Source organism: Bicyclus anynana, chromosome 27 (assembly GCF_947172395.1).
Source record: "Bicyclus anynana chromosome 27, ilBicAnyn1.1, whole genome shotgun sequence".
Taxonomy (NCBI): domain Eukaryota; kingdom Metazoa; phylum Arthropoda; class Insecta; order Lepidoptera; family Nymphalidae; genus Bicyclus; species Bicyclus anynana.
In genome coordinates this window covers 1,683,549-1,701,896 of record NC_069109.1, presented here as the reverse complement: position 1 = coordinate 1,701,896, position 18,348 = coordinate 1,683,549, and the positions used below count along the sequence as shown (strand labels likewise).

At 38.5% G+C, this 18,348-nt stretch overlaps 2 protein-coding genes across 6 annotated transcripts in view; both read right to left on the bottom strand.

Moving 5' to 3' along the window:
- Window positions 1-10,115, bottom strand: part of LOC112056969 (zinc finger protein 888) — an 18,203-nt gene extending 8,088 nt beyond the window's left edge. The window contains exons 1-10 of one of the 2 annotated variants that reach the window (XM_052890344.1): window positions 9,955-10,110; window positions 8,944-9,586; window positions 8,762-8,839; window positions 8,070-8,162; window positions 7,000-7,134; window positions 5,320-6,066; window positions 4,090-4,220; window positions 2,490-2,564; window positions 1,665-1,803; window positions 176-273 (exon numbers count right to left, since the gene is read on the bottom strand). In XM_052890344.1, coding sequence (XP_052746304.1) covers window positions 176-273; window positions 1,665-1,803; window positions 2,490-2,564; window positions 4,090-4,220; window positions 5,320-6,066; window positions 7,000-7,134; window positions 8,070-8,162; window positions 8,762-8,830 — 1,487 coding nt within the window. In that variant the 5' untranslated portion in view covers window positions 8,831-8,839; window positions 8,944-9,586; window positions 9,955-10,110. Of the gene's footprint in view, window positions 1-175; window positions 274-1,664; window positions 1,804-2,489; window positions 2,565-4,089; window positions 4,221-5,319; window positions 6,067-6,999; window positions 7,135-8,069; window positions 8,163-8,761; window positions 8,840-8,943; window positions 9,587-9,954 lie in introns of both variants that reach the window. The other variant, XM_052890343.1, reaches the window with a different exon arrangement.
- A 2,936-nt stretch (window positions 10,116-13,051) lies between these two features.
- The window catches only part of LOC112055519 (zinc finger protein ZFP2), a 29,537-nt gene continuing 24,240 nt past the window's right edge, over window positions 13,052-18,348 (bottom strand). For 2 of the 4 annotated variants that reach the window (XM_052890315.1, XM_052890317.1), the window contains exons 11-13: window positions 17,139-17,285; window positions 16,199-16,393; window positions 13,052-15,488 (exon numbers count right to left, since the gene is read on the bottom strand). In XM_052890315.1, the coding sequence (XP_052746275.1) occupies window positions 15,339-15,488; window positions 16,199-16,393; window positions 17,139-17,285 (492 nt within the window). In that variant the 3' untranslated portion in view covers window positions 13,052-15,338. The remainder of the gene's footprint in view (window positions 15,489-16,198; window positions 16,394-17,138; window positions 17,286-18,348) is intronic. The other 2 variants (XM_052890316.1, XM_052890318.1) reach the window with 2 other exon arrangements.

Sequence of the window (18,348 nt, the reverse complement as noted above, 5' to 3'; positions counted from 1 at the left end):
GTTTGTTTGAACGCGCTAATCTCAGAAACTACTGGTTCAATTTGAAAAATTCTTTCAGTGTTAGATAGCCCATTTATCGAGGAAGGCTATAGGCTATATATTACCCCCGTATTCCCACGGGAACGGGAACCACGCGGCGTCAGCTAGTCCTAGTTATACCAATGTTCAGACTCACAGTCCGTGTACATTGTGAGACACTTTCAGATGTTGACGATACGCGCCGTGGGATGCGAAACGTAAGTTGCACAGTTCGCACAGTGGGCCTAAGGGGTTCTGAAAAAAAAAACAGTGATAAAAAATCATTATTAATTATTATATACTAGGGGACGCTCGCGACTTCGTCCGCGTGGAATTTAGTTTTTCACAAATCCCTCAGAAACATGGATTTTTCCGGGATAAAAAGTAGGCCATGTGTTAATCCATGCTATAATATATCTCAATACCAAACTTCAGCTAATTCGGTTCAGTAGTCGAGGCGTGAAAGAGTAACAAACATTCATATCACCAAAATCATCAGTTTTCGCAAATCTCGGGAAACCATGATTTTTTCGGGATAAAAAGTAGTCTTATGTGTTAATTCAGAGTAAAATCTATTTCCTTTCCAAATTTCAGCCAAATCGCTTCAGTAGAAGCGGCGTTATAGAGTAACAAACATCCAAACATCCATACAAACTTTTGCGTTTATAATATTAGTAGAATTATCTTCTTAACTTAAAACTTCCCTAATTAGCTGGATTAGCACTTTATTGTTATATATTTTACTCTGAATTGACACATAGGCTACTTTTTACCCCGGCTAAATCCATGTTTCCCGAGGGATTTGTGAAACACTAAATTTCACTAGTATAAAAATAATAAAAACACTTTTTACTACACTAAAAAAAAACTAAATTTTACATAACTGGAAAAACAAGCAATAAGAATTTTGTAACATCGGCGGCTCTTATTATCTATTGTAGTATAGTACGACTTGTATAGTAAAGAGTAGGTAGGAGAGGGGTAGCGATTAGTTGGCGGGAACGACTTGCAATATAAGGTGCTCGTGAGTGAGAGAGAGAATCTGTATTGTAGGAAATAGTAGTCTGGGGCGGAAATGACGTCACTCGATCTCGTGTTGGCTCGTACTGACGTTAGGTGGCGCGTCGTTTCCGTAAACAGTAGGGAGTTAGAGAGTGGTAGCGATCAGTAGGCGAGAACTTGCGACTCAGAAATGGATTACAAAAATAAGCAAACCAATGTCGAACAAATGATTCACAACATTTGTCAGGACAACTTAATTAACAAATCAAACTGTAACCAAAATAAGACCCTAGAACGGCAGAGAATGACCTCGAGTGGAGTCACGCACTTGTGAACGATGTGTGTAGGGTTAAATGATCCTTTAACAGTTAACAAACACTCCCAAGTTAACAAGTCACTCTCCCCGCCTATCCCAAGTAACCCAAAAATAATTAATAAACAAAAAGTAATGTGGACGGCTCGAACGCCACGAGCACACTGAAGCTGACCGGAAGACGAGCGCATGTCACAAGTCATTCCCGCCAACTGATCGCTACCCCTCTCCAAATCCCCACTCTTTACGAAAATAACGCCACCTGACGTCATATTTGTTGATGAATTTGAGTATGACAAAAGTCCAAGTGAAAAGTCTCTAAGAGTCTCACCTGCACATCCTCGGAGCGATGCTTCCTCTCCAAGTGCATCCTCAGACCGTTCTTGTTGATGAATGTGTATCCGCAGAGGATGCACACCGTATCCGATACGTGCGCTATACGCAAGTGGGACAGGTACGACGTTTTCTTACTGCAATAGGGTTTATGAAAGCTGTTTTATTCCATCAGAAACAGAATCATTTATTTGCAAGAAACAAGCCCTTGAACAAAAATTACCTGTGAAATGACCCAACGTGAACAACGCTTAGAAGGCGGTTACTATATCAGAAAATAACTCTGAGCACTATGCCGTCATTTCTGAGTGATACAGGTGAGTACGCGAGTGAATGGAATTTCTCAGGTACAAATGATGAATTTCGACTAACTGACGTCCAGTTGACGCGCGAACTCTAGAGCGAATGCGCGTTCAACTTCATGCTTCGTACTGAATACCTCTCCAAATGCTCGCGCGTTGGTACGCGTCTTGAAGATGCAAAGTCGCGCGTAATACGCGAGAGAATCTCGGCGAATTCGCCTTTTCTGAGCGAGGGCGACCGTTGCGTAGACACTCCCTCTGGAGTTCGCGCGTGAACTGGACGCAACAAGGCGTCCCTAGTATCTCGACTCGCACGCAATACGCGCGAATCAAGCGCGTGTCGAGAGTCTGGCGTAGTGCACGCGATTTACGCGCGTATTGTGAATTCGCGCGATGCTTGTGGACGCGATGTATTGATGTCTAGTACTTCGACAACGCGCGTATAAATTCGCGCGATACGATTCGCGACGAATTCGCCCTTTCTGGGCTGAGCCTCAGTGTATTGGTACCGCTATACCGACCTGTACTCCTGATCGCACTGTTCACACTTGTACGTGACGCCGTCGTGCCAGCGCGCGTGGCTCTTTGCTGTGCTTCTGGAACGTTACAATAATAATAGGCTAAGAGCTCACGAACCCCAGACCTTCATTTTATATAAGCTGAAAGTCAGCTCATGCTCCTACCATAAGTAAGTATGGTAGCCAATAAGATTAAGAATAGAAAAACTAAAATGTTCATGTAATCACGTCTCAGTAGCACGATAATGAACTATTTAAGACCATTAAAAAAAGTATCAACTAGCCTATTACAAAGTTTGGACCGTAGTGTCTTTGGGAGGTAGGAGGTATTAAGGATCCAGACCCTTGACCGTCAAAGTATAAACTGTCATCTTTTCATGTTTCCTCGGCATAATTCAGCATTCAATTACTCAGCTTCGCGGCAGCCCTTCGAAAAACACTGTCTAATTTGTAAACTTCAAGGACCTTCAGCTAAGGGTTGCCATGAATCCAAGTGTCCGGCGAATGGCGATACCATTTCTCATTTCACGACGATAAAAATTTTAAAAGATTATATTTTATACTTAGGCATAAAGTCATATTACTAGAAAAATTTTGAATGTGCAAGTGAAAAGACATAAGAGGAGAGGAAGGCCAAAGAAGAGATGGTTGGATTGTGTAAAAGAGGACATGTGTGTAAAAGGAGTGGATGATGACAAATGGAAAAGATTGACATAAAACACATCAAAGATGTGATGATGATACTTTATACTTAGGCGATCGAGGGTCTGGATCCTTGAAACCTGCTATCTCCCTAACTATGTCCGAGTTTTAGACAGGTGATGTTGGCTTTGGGAAATAGAAAGTGTTACTTAATAGGCTACTCGCCTGGTGTATAAAACTAAGAAGAATTTTTGCATATAAGCAGTTTAGATGCCTAGAAACTCTAATCACATTTTTATTTGTGAAAATATTCTCGTAATTCTAATATTTTTATAAAACAAAATTGTATTTTTATCACACAAACGCCAATCATAAACTGTGACGTCATTCGCTACAAGGCATCGGTTTGTGATTGGCGCCTGCGGTGACGTGATATAATCACATCACTGCAAACACCAATCACGCTGTCATCTCTATGAATGACGTCACTTGCTAATGTGTTGTGTTTCGGGGGCAAAAACTTTACGTAGATATTTTTTTCATTCATATTGAATTTTTTACTGTCCTTTACTACTGTTTTTTTTGTCCCATCAACAATAACTGTTGACGGGACAAAACAAAACATACCTTATAACACTTCCATAATTCAGTTTAAACACTGTTTCCAAAAGAGGCAAGTAACAAACATCCAAACATACACCCAAACATCCATACAAACTTTCGAGTTTATAATATTAGTAGGATACGATTATAAAGCTGAAGAGTTTGTTTGTTTGTTTGTTTGATTGAATGCGCTAATCTCAGGAACTACTGGTCCAATTTGAAAAATTCTTACAGTGTCAGATAGCCTATTTATCGAGGAAGGATATAGGCTATATATAATCCCCGTGTTCCTACGTGAACGGGAACCACGCGGGTGAAACCGCGCGACGTCAGCTAGTACTACATAAAAAAAACTTACGCAGCGGTAGTGACGAAGTCGCAGACGTTGCAACTGAACCTGGTGCTGTGGGTGGCTTCAATGTGTTTCGTCAGACGAAACCTCGCTCTACAGTGTATTCCACACACGCCGCATATGATCGGGCCATACTCCTGCAAGTATAGCCAGGATTCCGTTAAAACATTAAATATTTGTCCATCGGAACAGGGATGATGACAGTTTTTTAAATTGTATATAAATTAGGACTATGCTAATAGTTAGCGACCAAATCGCAGATACCATGTTACTTGGTCGCTAACTCGACCGTCGTTTTGACGGCCGACGTGGCGCAGTGGATTTACAAGACGGAGGTCCTGGGTTCGATCCCCGGCTGGACAGATTGAGATTTTCTTAATTTGTCCAGGTCTCGCTGGTGGGAGACTTCGGCCGTGGCTAGTTACCACCCTACCGGCAAAGACGTACCGCCAAGCGATTTAGCGTTCCGGTACGATGCCGTGTAGAAACCGAAAGGGGTGTGGATTTTCATCCTACTAACAAGTTAGCCCGCTTCCATCTTAGACTGCATCATCACTTACCATCAGGTGAGATTGTAGTCAAGGGCTAACTTGTAAAGAATAAAAAAAAAAAAAAAAAATATCTAGTCACAGCACAAGGAAGCAATCAATTCCCCATTCTTTTATTTGAAAACTCCCCATTCGGTATGAAACCTAATACATTTTCGTGGACCCCCTTTACTTACTTATCGTTAACCCCCATTTTTATGTCACGTCAACGTAGACCCCGCCGAGTCTTCTAGACCCCTGGAGGTCCACTTGGACCACTTTAGGAATCAATGGTATAGATCAGCGTTTCCCAGCCTTTTTCAGCCACGGACCCCTAGGAAATCAAGCACAGTTTTCACGGACCCCCTTAATAAAATAAACAGTAAAAAAATCTAACTAGGTATTTTAGTTATTACAGATACAAAATAGGTACTTATTTATACTTATTAGCTGTTTATTGTGAGAAATATGAAATTGAAAATTTTTTGTCATATTTCTCATAATATTTTTCAGACCAAGACAATATTCAAATTAGTATTTCAAATACGAACCATTAGCATTTATGTATGGTCCAGAGATGGCACCGCAGACCCCCATACATATACTCGCGGACCCCCAGGGGTCCGTGGACCACAGGTTGGGAAACGATAGTATAGATAGATGATCAGTCTCGTTTGCGAAGTTGTAGAGGACAATCATAAATACTTACATCAGTGTGCTTCTCCATATGTCTGTCATACGAAGAGACACATGTAAACACTTTGTAGCACGTCATACATTTGTAGACTGAGCTTTTGAAGTTATCTGCCTCCTTACGTCTTTGGATCATAGCCACTTGTTCTTCATGACTCAACTTGGTCACTTCAAAATATTTTAAATAACACTGATTCTCAGGTTTCCTTTGTCTTCCGACTGTTTTTTTAATTTTTGCTCTCGGTTTTTTTGGTTTTGGGGCAGCTTTTACTTTTTTCACAACTACTTTGCGTTCTTTCGTATCAGTAGTAGTTATTTCGTTTTTAACTGCTTGTATTTCGTTAGAATCGTTAATTACTAATTCATCGACACTGCTGTTCGTGTTATTAAATTTACTCTCAAAATCATTGACAATTTCTACATCATTATCACTGTCTGTGATATTATCTGGTTTTTCATTTTTAAAGATTAAAAATCTATCAATGTTGTCTGTATGAATCTCTGAATGCTTTATTTTGATGTTATCATATAGAAACTCTGTGTCATTGTCAATATCATCTACTAGGTACTCTTCATCACTGTTGATATCATTCAATATTTCTATTTTTGATTTACTATCAAGTTCTAATTCAATTTTTATATGTTCAACTTGATTATGTATTAAATATGAGTCACAGTGGTCTGGTTTGTATATTTTCTTGTCTATATTTGATGACAGTTCATGTTTTGTTCTGTCAATTGCTTTTATGTCTTCTGTTGTTATCTGAAATCAATAAGATGGATGTTATACTGATAAACATGTCTAAGCAGACTCAGAAGTGGATTACAAAAATAAGAAAACCAATGTCAAACAAAGGTTTTTAGGACAACTTAATTAACAAATCAAACTGTAACCAAAATAAGACCCTAGAACGGCAGAGAATGACATTGAGTGGAGTCACGCACTTTTGTAAGTTGTGTGTAGGGTTAAAGACGTCTTTGACAGTTAACTAACACTTCCCTTTGTAACTCAAGTCACTCTCCCCGCCAATCCCAAGTAACCCATAAAGAACACACCGATCATACGACGAGTGCCTTTTAACGTAAAGTAAATTAATATTTTTGTGTTTCTGATACAGATAAATGATTGACATTTATTGTCAAAATTATTAAATTAAAGAATTAAATGGCATTTTATTATATTTTATCTCACAAATTTAATTTTATTCATAAAATTTTGAGCACTTTTCTGACATAAAAACACTTTGCCAAGATTTAAAAACGTACCGTACTGTACGTTTTTAGACGGGTGACAAAGGTTTTATATTACACTAGCTGACACCGCGCGGTTTCACTCGCGTGGTTCCCGTTCCCGTAGGAATACGGGGATAATATATATATATAATAAATATATATAGCCTTCCTCGATAAATGGAATGGCTATCTAACACTGAAAGAATTTTTCAAATCAGACCAATAGTTCCTGAGATTAGCGCGTTCAATCAAACAAACAAACTCTTCAGCTTTATAATATTAGTATAGATTACGTCACATTTGCATTTTACTTTACATAACGGCACATGTGCGTAATGAGATACAATATTGAAATTGTTGAAATAAGAGATACTTTATGAGCAAATGTGTTATAAAAATACATTATGGTTGACCAAACAAGCAAATTTAACAACATTGTTTTATGGAAACTGCCACTGCTTACCACTGCTTTCTTTTCAAATAGATCCAACAGTAGATTATAACTCCTTAAACTCTTGTCTCTGAATCTGTCACAGTTTATTAACCTCTGTGCACATTCTGTACAACATTTTGCCACAAAATTCATGTTGCAAAATTGCTGAAAAAGAATTATTTTCATTTGATTTTAAGTTTTAATTATATTACATGACATCCACTGCTGGACATAGGCCTCTTGCATGGACTTCCAACCACAACAGTCTTGAACCGCCAGCATCCAGCAGCTCCCTGCAACCTGCTTGATGTCCTCAATCCACCTAGTGAGAGTGTCAACCAACATTGCGCTTTCCAACAGCACAATGTTGCTATTCCAGCACCTTGGGACCGGAATGTCCATCAGGTCTTCAATCTATGTGGAATACACATTGCCACTTTAGCTTCACAACTCACTGAGCTATATCAGTGACTTTGGTTCGTCTGTAGCTGTCCTCATGGATGAGTAATATACACCTCATCGCTCAGTGACTTCTGAGAATTTGTCAAGAGGAAGAAAAGCACAATACAATACTGACTACTACTACTACTATGTTCTTAATGAAAATTAACCATCAATATTTATTTTTTTTTTGTTCTGTTCTGTTTATCTCATGCAATCAGTCGGCAGACTATGAGTAGTGCTGTTGTAGAAAAATTTGGCGATTAGAAGCAACATTACCCAGCGGGAGCAGCTCCATGTAAGTGTCATATATGGCTTTTAATCAAGTATTTGCCGTCTTTTCAATCGCCGTATCGCCTGTGGTATTGTTAATTGAACAGCCAGGTGGTTCGGATGGTTTCTGAGTCTAGCTTTGTAGTTGTTGTTACTAGATTTTATTTCCTCTTTCACTGTTGGCATTTGTAGATACTCGTGAATTTCTGGTATTTTCAGAAACCAAGGCGCGTTTGACACTTGCTTCAATACATAATTCTGAGCTCTTTGAATAATGGTAATGTTGGACTCGCATGCAGATCCCCACAGCTGGATTCCATACATCCATATTGGTTTAACTATTGTCTTATAGAATCATCAATATTTAGCATTTAAAAGTAACTTACAGATTTATCAGTCAAGTTGTGGTACGCCTCTGCCAGACCGTATTTGCTCAGAGGGTACAATTTACAATCTGTGGCCAAGCATACCATGCAGAACTGCGGACAACAACAATAGATAAAATATGTCATTTTCAACTTAACACGTTCGCTGCCGTACGAGGTCAATTGACCTCGTACGCCTAGCTTCTTCAAGGGTTACGAGGTCAATTGACCTCGTACCGCACGACATAAAGTTTTAGTAAAAGGGGAAAGTACAGAAATATCAGTGCCGCAGCGAATGTGTTAAGTTTCTGAAGTAAAATTAGTATTTTGGACTTTTATTCCAATTACTATACAAAATAATATATTAAAATTGATATGATTCAAGTACCATAATAAGGATACTGTGAGCCGTGATAGCCCTGTGGATATGACCCCTGCTTCAGATTCCGGAGGGTGTAGGTTCAATCCGGCCCGGGGCATGCACCTCCAACTATTCAGTTGCGTACATTTTAAGAAATTAGATATCACGTGTCTCGAACAGTGAAGGAAACGTCAGGAAATCTGCATACCTGAGAATTTTCTTAATTGTCTGTTTGTGTGAAGTTTGCCAATCCGCATTGGGCCAGCGTGATGGACTATTGGCCTAACCCCTCTCATTCTGAAAGGAGACTCAAGCTCAACAGTGAGCCAACAGGAAATAAGGAGACACTTACTTGTGCTGTTGGTACAGATAGTCTTGTTTCTACTCTCCCTACATCACTGCTTGTAATTAGGGTTGCCATCTCTAAAATCTGAAAACCATGACAAGAAGCTTATAGACAGTCTCTGTGATGCAGTGGTTTGTGTGATGCATCACTCAGTAAAGTGCATTAAGCTGAACAATATAAGGTATCACCGGTTATGCAAGGGCGCGACGGTAGCAACCAGACAATCCGAAATCGCCTCACAGGTCTTGAATTTTGTATGACCTACGTGTCACCGCACTTTATTTTGGAGACGTCTTATAGATTGCATCCGACTATACCATAAACAAACGGCATTCGAGCCTAGTGTCAAGTTAATCCGCACAAATTTGTTTTAGTGACGTAGTGGTAGTTTGACAACTCTAGAATCATGAGATTGAGATGTAACTCTAGAATCATTAGAATTATTGTTTTGCATGGTTTATTCTTTAAAATATTCAATGTAATTAGTAGGTACTAATTAATTAATCACTGTACAATTTTTTTTTTTTTTTTTGTGTTCAGTTACATCTATCAGTGATCAGTAGCTTGACTATAAACTGAATTTTTCATAGCAGATCATGTTTCTAATTAGGGGTCACTCCATTAAGTGACTCTTCGTGTTATGGTCCTTTTTTCAGGTATTACTGTCCACCACATATTTCATCCACAGTGGCTTTAGCCTTTTGGTCTTACCAGGCGTGATAAGCAATTTGGCAAGACTATTTGTGTGTTCTTGTAGTCTGCTTTGTTATTTCTTCCTTGACAGTCGGCATTTCAAGATACTCATGCATGTGTGCTGTTTTGGTGACTGTACTGTACAAATAAGTGTGTGAATTGATTATTGTAAATTACAATGTTTTTTATAATGAATATCATTTTTCAATTATAATGAATAGCAAGCTGTAAGGCGGAATTTGGTGTTTATTTCAATAAGATCTGACTGTAACCTGAATTTGCAATAAATAAATTTTGATTTTGATTTGATTTGATTTGTAAAATAGTAAACATTTGTAGTACTAAAGGTAAATACATTTATGGTTAGGTTCTGAATTATTGCAAATTACAGATACTTCGGTAAATATACGTTTACTACACATTAAATTTGATACAACAACAATAACAACCAACAAATGTAGGTTATATATTGGCTATTGTATTCTGTAAAGTTCATGCCTACTTACGTATGAAGTGTAATCCCTTGGACATTCCGTTCGCTGCGGCTTTTACGGCCTATAATACTGCAATCCACCTTATCACGATAAATATCTCAACCGCACCGCGTTAGACCACAAAATCACAAAATACTTATAAGTCAGATTGAGTAGGTATTTTAAACTATGTAAACAAACAAAAACAGCTGACTCAGGGGTGCTCAACATTTTATCATTATTTACGAATATTATCATGAAATCGGGTTTTTTATCAGCATAAATGATAAAAAAACTGAAAAGAAAAAAAAAGCTCAGTCCAGAAGTGTAGAAAACAATTAGAAAACAGTCGGGACCTATTATATTGAATAGAATTTCGTCTACATTTTTTATTAGGTCCCGACTTTAGTTTGATCAATTTTTATATCATTTATGCCGGGTTTTTATATTTGTTTAATTAATTAATTTATTTCACACTTTTTAGTTACGATAGATGGTGAATTTCGGATTTATTGGTTACGTTTGTTACAAAGTACGATAATGTATACCTAAGTCCAACCGAAATTAAGTAAATATTCAAAAAATCTACGCAACCCTCGGTGGCCGAATCCGACTCGCACTTTTATAATCAATATATTTCTATTAGTATATTTTAGGTGTTTTATAACTACACTTCATAAACCTCGCACCTTATAGTCGTCCGCCTCGCGTATTATGTATAGACTTAATTAATATTAGAATTAATAAATAACGTTTTCCTAATTGTAGTTTTTTTAACATGGCCATGATATACTATTTTGAAATTCTCACAAAAATCCCTTAAATTTGATTCGCATGTTGCAATATTCACAAAAAAAAAAACTTCACCCCGATTCTATAGCGTCTCACAGTCGTCTTGTTGGTTTTTTTTTTCTAATTTCACCTATCTAAGAACACTTGGGTTATTAAAACAAATCTAACGTTATCTGAATTACGTAAATCCGTTCAACGGTTTGGAAGATATGAGGTAATAATGAATATTACATACATACATACAAGATACGCGCGAAAAACATAACCCTTCTTGCAGTCGGGTAAAAACAGTAAACAAACAACAAATAAACTATAATTAACAATAACAACGAAACGAGAACAAAACGAAATAACAAAAATTACAAGGGAAGAAAATACGCACGACAGACTGGATTTAGTTAACGAATCATTAACGAATACTGATATATAAATAGGAGTATTAGTCATAGACAGCAAATAAAGTAGTGTTCTGTGCTGTGAAGTGTGAACTGTCAAATGTCAAATCTTCTTTCACTTATTAATACAAAATCAAAAAAATTATCATAGTATATGGTAATTCTGCAATAAATGAAAGGTTAAATTCACATTAAAATAAAAGAAATCATCGTTTTAATTACAACTTCTTTCTTCTTTTGATATGAAAATACGACATTTATAAAATAATTAAAGTTATAATTTAATTTTATAAATGCACATTTAATACCCATAAAACTCAATATCTTTATTTTTCATAATGGTTTGTGACTCATGTCTGCTTGGTTCTTTTTATGTCGTTTGTATTGTTTTTGTGCAAACTCTATATATTTAACATAGAGGAATTAGAAATGGAAATGGATCGCACCCAAATGCAGCAACAAAATTGTCTGTCGTTTTTTGAAGGGTACGAGGTAAACTCAGTCATCGATAATATTTAACAAAAATAAATAATAAAATATTTAACAAGAATAATATAATCTGTACACAGAATATTAAATTAATGGATCGATGTTTTGCTGTTTGTTCGTTCGTTAGAAGAATAGTATCTATTTTTCTTTTAGATATGCTTGTTTTTATTACAAATTTATTATTTATTATAATTATGTTTTTGATGACCTCCGTGGCGCAGTGGTATGCGCGGTGGATTTACAAGAAGGAGGTCCTGGGTTGGATTCCTGACTGGGCTGATTGAGGTTTTCTTAATTGGACCAGGTCTGGCTGGTGGAAGGCTTCGGCCGTGGCTAGTTACCACCCTACCGGCAAAGACGTACCGCCGAGCGATTTAGCGTTCCGGTACGATGCCGTAACCGAAAGGGGTGTGGATTTTCATCCTCCTCCTTACAAGCTAGCCCGCTTCCATCTAAGACTACATCATCACTTACCATCAGGTGAGATTGTAGTCAAGGGCTAACTTGTAAACAATAAAAAAAAAATCTTAGATTGCATCATCGCTTACCATCAGGTGAAACTGAAATCGAACGTCACGTCATCTTTTAGTGAATTAGAAGTTTTTGACCATTTTTCATGCCATTGAACTACTTACTACACAAACCGGAATGATTAGGGAGTTTTTTTAGTCGACGAAAACGATTACAACAATGAAACATCGATACGATATAAGTATACACGCGTTAGATCGTTGATTGATTGACAGAGAGGTAACGTCTTGCGAGGCAGGTCCTTCTATAATTAGTCCAAGATAATTAATTAATTGTATGTGAATCCGGGCTCAAAAGGGCTAGAACCCAGAGCCGTAAAGCTTATTATTAAAAATAAAATGTATGTGAATCGAAACGAAAAGTGTCGCCTAAAAGAACCTTTTTGAGCAGTGATATTGTTGTGTAAAAAGCCTAAAGTTGTGGACTATAATTCATTATAAGATCAACCAGCTGAGATACATAAACGTCAAGTCCATGTACTCTATGGTCAAGTCCATTTCTAATAATCTGTGGTCAAGTCTGTTTGTCAACAATTCAACCACAGACCACTTATACTTTTTGCCACAGACTAATAGATTTCAACATTATCCGCTTGTGTCACAGACGCACAGAACATTAATGCACAGACGAAAAATGAAGGTCAACCACAGATTAGATATTAGTTTGTTGTCAACTTTTGTCTCAGTAACAGATTAATAATATAAAGACGCACAAAACAAAGAGCGAATTAATAGACACGAACTTGCCTCAGACCAATTATAGAAATACATGCCTCGCTATCATTACCCCGTCTTGTAAAGAGCCCTTTTAAAATTCCGGTTAGAGTAGTCGAATGGCATGAAAAACGGTCAAAAACTTTTAGTTTACGTTTTATTTACTAAGTAGACATCTAATAAGAGAAAAAACTTTATGGACTTGTTAAATAAATAAATAAAATAAGCCTTTATTACTGATGATCGGTTACATTTACATTTATTTAAACATAATTTTTAAATAATATTTTTTCTCTGCCCATCGCCAGTCTTATACATCGACCATACATCTCAGGACTAGCGATCTTTTTGAAATCATCTTCCTAATGTCCATTCCTCGTCCTTTTCAAATAACATGTGTGCCTTTATAGTATTTTAAATACTTTTTCCAATTCCTTAAAAGTGGTCTAAGTAATTTTTATCAAGCTTATCTCTTCTCTTGATTCCAGCTACACATCTTGGCATACATTTAATTTATTTATTAGTTTATTTGTTTATGCCCATGTTTGGCAACATACATTAAACATGGCATAATGCATAATGTGTTGTATATCCTTTTTTCCTTTATTGGCATATCTACATTTTTCATTATTTCGACGTGTTAGACAATATAAGATCGTTGCCTGTTTTTATAATAGCGTTTGTAGATATTAGTTGTCCAAGACAAACACATTTACATGTCCAATGTTTTCCGTTATTTCTACGAGTATATTGCGTGTCTTCGGAATATAATTTTTGTTTTAGTTGCATACATTGAAATAGTGACTGAATATTACTAATTCAGTAAGAGATCTTGCGACTCTTGTGAGACGCTTGTGTCTAGGCCGTGTCTGACATGTGTCATGGTCCTAAGGTCTCCGAGCGCGTACCCTCTTTGGTAGCGGCACGTTACTCTGAACAAGTAATCCATGCTCGACTATTATGAGGACTAATTTATGGACTTATTAATTAAATAACTGATCCTTTTGTGTCCAAATATTACAGAAACAGTAAGAGATCTTACAACGATCTTGCGAGTCGCTTGTGTCCAGGCCGTCTCTGACATGTGTCTGGGAGTCATTAAGGGACTTGTGCCTAAAGCTTGAATCCTATGACTCTTTTTCGTTCGTGTCCATGTCGTGTCTGACATATGGCATGATCCTAAGGAGCAGGTCTCGGAGCACATACTCTCTTCGATCGCGGCACGCTGCTATAAACATGCAATACATACTCGTTCCTCGATCTAGGAGCGATCCCATGCAACTAGACCTTCTCTAAGATGTGTCTAGACCTTAGACAACTAATTTATGGATTCGTTAATTAAATATGTGATTTAGTATCTGAATATTACTAATACAGTAAGAGATCTTACGACTTTTGTGAGTCACTTGTGCCCAGACCATCTCTGACATGTGTCTGGGATTCATTAAGGGACTTGTGCCTAAAGCTTGACACCTACGAGTCTTCTTCGCTCGTGTCCATGTCGTGTCTGACATATGTCATGGTCCTAAGAAGGTCTCCGAGCGCGTACCCTCTTTGGTAGCGGCACGTTGCTCTGAACAAGTAATACATGCTCGACTATTATGAGGACTAATTTATAGAATAGTCAATTAAATAAATTATTCTTTAGTGTCTAAATATTACTGAGTAACTGATCCTTTAGGGTCTACTGAAACAGTAAGAGATATTACGACGATCATTGCGAGTTGCTTTTGTCCAGGTCGTCTCTGATATGGTCTGGGAGTCATTAAGGGACTTGTGCCTAAAGCAATATGTGGCAATGTCGTGTTTGAATCCTACGACTCTTCTTCGCTCGTGTCCAGGTCGTGTCTGACATATGGCATGGTCCTATGGAGCAGATCTCGGAGCGCGGACAATCTTCGGTCGCGGCACGCTGCTATGAACCTGCTCGATCCTTGATCCAGGAGCGACCTCATATAACTAGACCTTCTCTAAGATGTGTTTGGACTTTAGACAACTAATTTATGGATTCGTTAATTAAATATGTGATTTAGTATCTGAATATTACTAAAACAGTAAGAGATCTCGTAAGATCTCTTACTGTTTTAGTAATATTCAGATTCAGACTCTTGTGAGTCACTTGTGTCTAGGCCGTCTCTGACATGTGTCTGGGAATCATTAAGGGACTTGTGCCTAAAGCTTGAATCACTCGTGTCCATGTCGTGTCTGAGATATGTCATGGTCCTAAGAAGGTCTCCGAGCGCGTACCCTCTTTGGTAGCGGCTCGTTGCTCTGAACAAGTAATACATGCTCGACTATAATGAGGACTAATTTATAAAATAGTCAATTCTTTAGTGTCTTAATATTACTGATACAGTAAGAGATCATACGACGATCTTGCGAGTCGCTTGTGTTCAAGCCGTCTCTGACATGTGTCTGGGAATCATTAAGGGACTTGAGTCTAAAGCTCTTGAATCCCACGACTCTTCTCCGCTCGTGTCTGACATATGTCATGGTCCTAAGGAGCCGGTCTCGGGGCGCGGACTCTCTTCGGTCGCGGCACGTTGCTATGAACATGCAATACATGCTCGTTCCTCCCTTGGGCAGTCGTGAAGCTTTTGTCACACACATCACACTTGTGGTATGGTCTCGTGTCAGCCGAGTGGGTCTGTGAACAAGAGATATGTATTACTAGCTGACGCCACGCGGTTTTACTCGCGTGGTTCCCGTTCCCGTAGCAACACGGGGATATATATACTATAGCCTTCCTCGATAAATGGGCTATCTAACATTGAAAGAATTTTTCAAATCGGACCAGTAGTTCTTGAGATTAGTGCTTTCAAGCTAACAAACAAACTCTTCAGCTTTATAATATTAGTATAAATTTAACACTGGATATGTCCTATTAAGGGTAATCAGATGGCTTATTCACTATTCTTTATTGTCAACCTATTAAAATAAACATCAAATCATTTCAGAAATGTATTATATGTACCAGGAAGCAATCATGAAAAAAAACGAAATATAATGTGATTCAAGAATTTTTAAGTGGTGAAATAGGGGTTGAAAGTTTACAGTGATTTCCATTTGCAACATGGATTTGTCAGAGAATGTCTTCCCGCACTGGTGTATTCAGGATACGGTGTCTGAACTTTTCATTACGTCTATGGACTCACCAATATATGTCGTTTAGCGTTGGATTTGTCAGAGAATGTCTTCCCGCACTGGTGTATTCAGGATACGGTGTCTGAACTTTTCATTACGTCCATGGACTCACCAATACATGTCGTTTAGCGTTGGATTTGTCAGAGAATGTCTTCCCGCACTGGTGTATTCAGGAAACGGTGTCTGGACACTTTATTACGTCTATGGACTCACCAATATATGTCGTTTAGCGTTGGATTTGTCAGAGAATGTCTTCCCACACATATTGCACTGGTGACGTGTGTTACTGTGCAGCTGCATGTGCTTCACCAGGTTGATCTTGCCAACGAATCGCTTGTCACACGTGTCGCATTGGTAGCGCCTCTCGCCATTATGACTCCGTATATGATCCCTCAACTGAGTCGTGTTCTTGAGATGGACAAATAAAAAAACTGGGCTAACTTGTTAGGAGTAGAATAACCTACCGGCAAAGACGTACCGCCAAGCGATTTAGCGTTCCGGTACGATGCTGTGTAGAAACCGAAAGGGGTGTGGATTTTCATCCTCCTCCTAACAAGTTAGTCCGCTTCCATCTTAGACTGCATCATCACTTACCATCAGGTGAGATTGTAGTCAAGGGCTAACTTGTAAAGAAAAAAAAAAAAAAAAAAACCTAAACCTCAATATGCCCAGCCGGGGATCGAACCCAGAACCTCTGTTTTTTTCTTTTTTACTTCTAGAACAATAATGAACAATTTTAAAAAAAAGTGTCAACTAGCTTATTAGTACATAGTACGCAGTGGCGTGCACTTCATAGATGCATAAACGCAATGCATACCCTAATAACTCATTAGGTACCCGTATTGGAGGAAGAATTTTCTATTCTGTACAATTTCATTTTCATTTCTGATACCCGGGATCGAACTCAGGATTCATAGTTTACCGTACCTTGCGTACATACCACTAGTCCAAATGACTATAATTTGCACCTAAAGTACATACCCTGGTTAAAAACCTAGATGCATAAAGTTCATAGACGCATAAACGCAATGCATACCCTGATAACTCATTAGGTAACTGTATTGGGGGAAGAATTTTCCATTCTGTACAATTTGCACGTAAAGTGCATGCCCTAGTTACAAACCTTGTACTTGCCACTGATAGTAGGTCTCACCTGAAAGGACTTCCCACACTGGTGGCACAGGAAGAGCTTGGGTGTGCTGGGCTGGGTTTTGGTCGGTTGTTGGCTGGGCTGCTTGTCCGGGTGGAGCCGGGTGAAATGGCAAGCATATAGCTTGAACCCTTTCAGCTTGGTGCCGCACTGGGGTGATGAATATCAATGATAATTTTATCCTATAGACAGGTTATCGTTATCAACCTCAGACCAATAATAGAAGGACCTGTATCGCACTCCTAGTCACGAACAAAATTGTCTGTCATTTTCTGAGGAAAACGAGCTTAGATTTTGTATATATGTGGGATATTGGTTAAAAGGTTGGGGTGTAAGGGGGAGGCTAGTACCAGTCAGCCTCCCCAACTGCCAACCTCACCTGCTCGTGGTGCACCCTGCAGAGTGACCGACGAGGCTCTGGCGACCGATCAATGGCGGTATAACCATTCCTAACTGGCTGGATTTTCATAAATGGCACAGGCCGGTGTCGGGCAGCAGCGACACCGGTGCGGAAAATCCAACCCTTCGAATGACCAACCCGCATGCCCAGCGTGGTCATTTTACGGGCATTAACCTTCATGGACAAATCTAAATGTGCTTGGAGGATTGGTTAAAAGAAATACGGGATATATCTTCTTCTTAAACACTTTATTTTAGTTTTAATGCACAGCACTCTGTCGTCGTTCACTTGCAATCCGCCATCTTCCAACTCTCTTGCATCCCTTTCACACACACACACACACTTGCTCGCTCTCTCCATGCTACGTTCCGTTCCAATCCTACATATATCTTATACTAAACCAGAAGTTTCTGTCCGTTTTTTACACAATTCAATTACACAAAAAGGTATTTTTATAGAGCTCTTTAACCGACGGACACGATTACAACTATTTAACATCGATTCTATAGAGACAGTTTTTATAACCGCATTAGATCCTTGATCATATACTTTGAAAAAAGTAAGTTCTAGCGAGGCAGGTCCTATACAATAATTGGTCTGAGTTATCAACCCATATTAATCTTATTGCTGAGCTCGAGTCTCCTCTCAGAATGAGAGAGGTTAGGTCAATAGTCCTTAATTCTCTGCGTGTGTGAAGTCTGCCAATCCAAAGGCCAGCGTGGTGGACTATTCGCCTAGCTCCTTGCATTATGATGATGAGTTCCTTAAAGATTAAAACGCTTGGAGGCCATTGGATCAGCTTCCACCTTCACA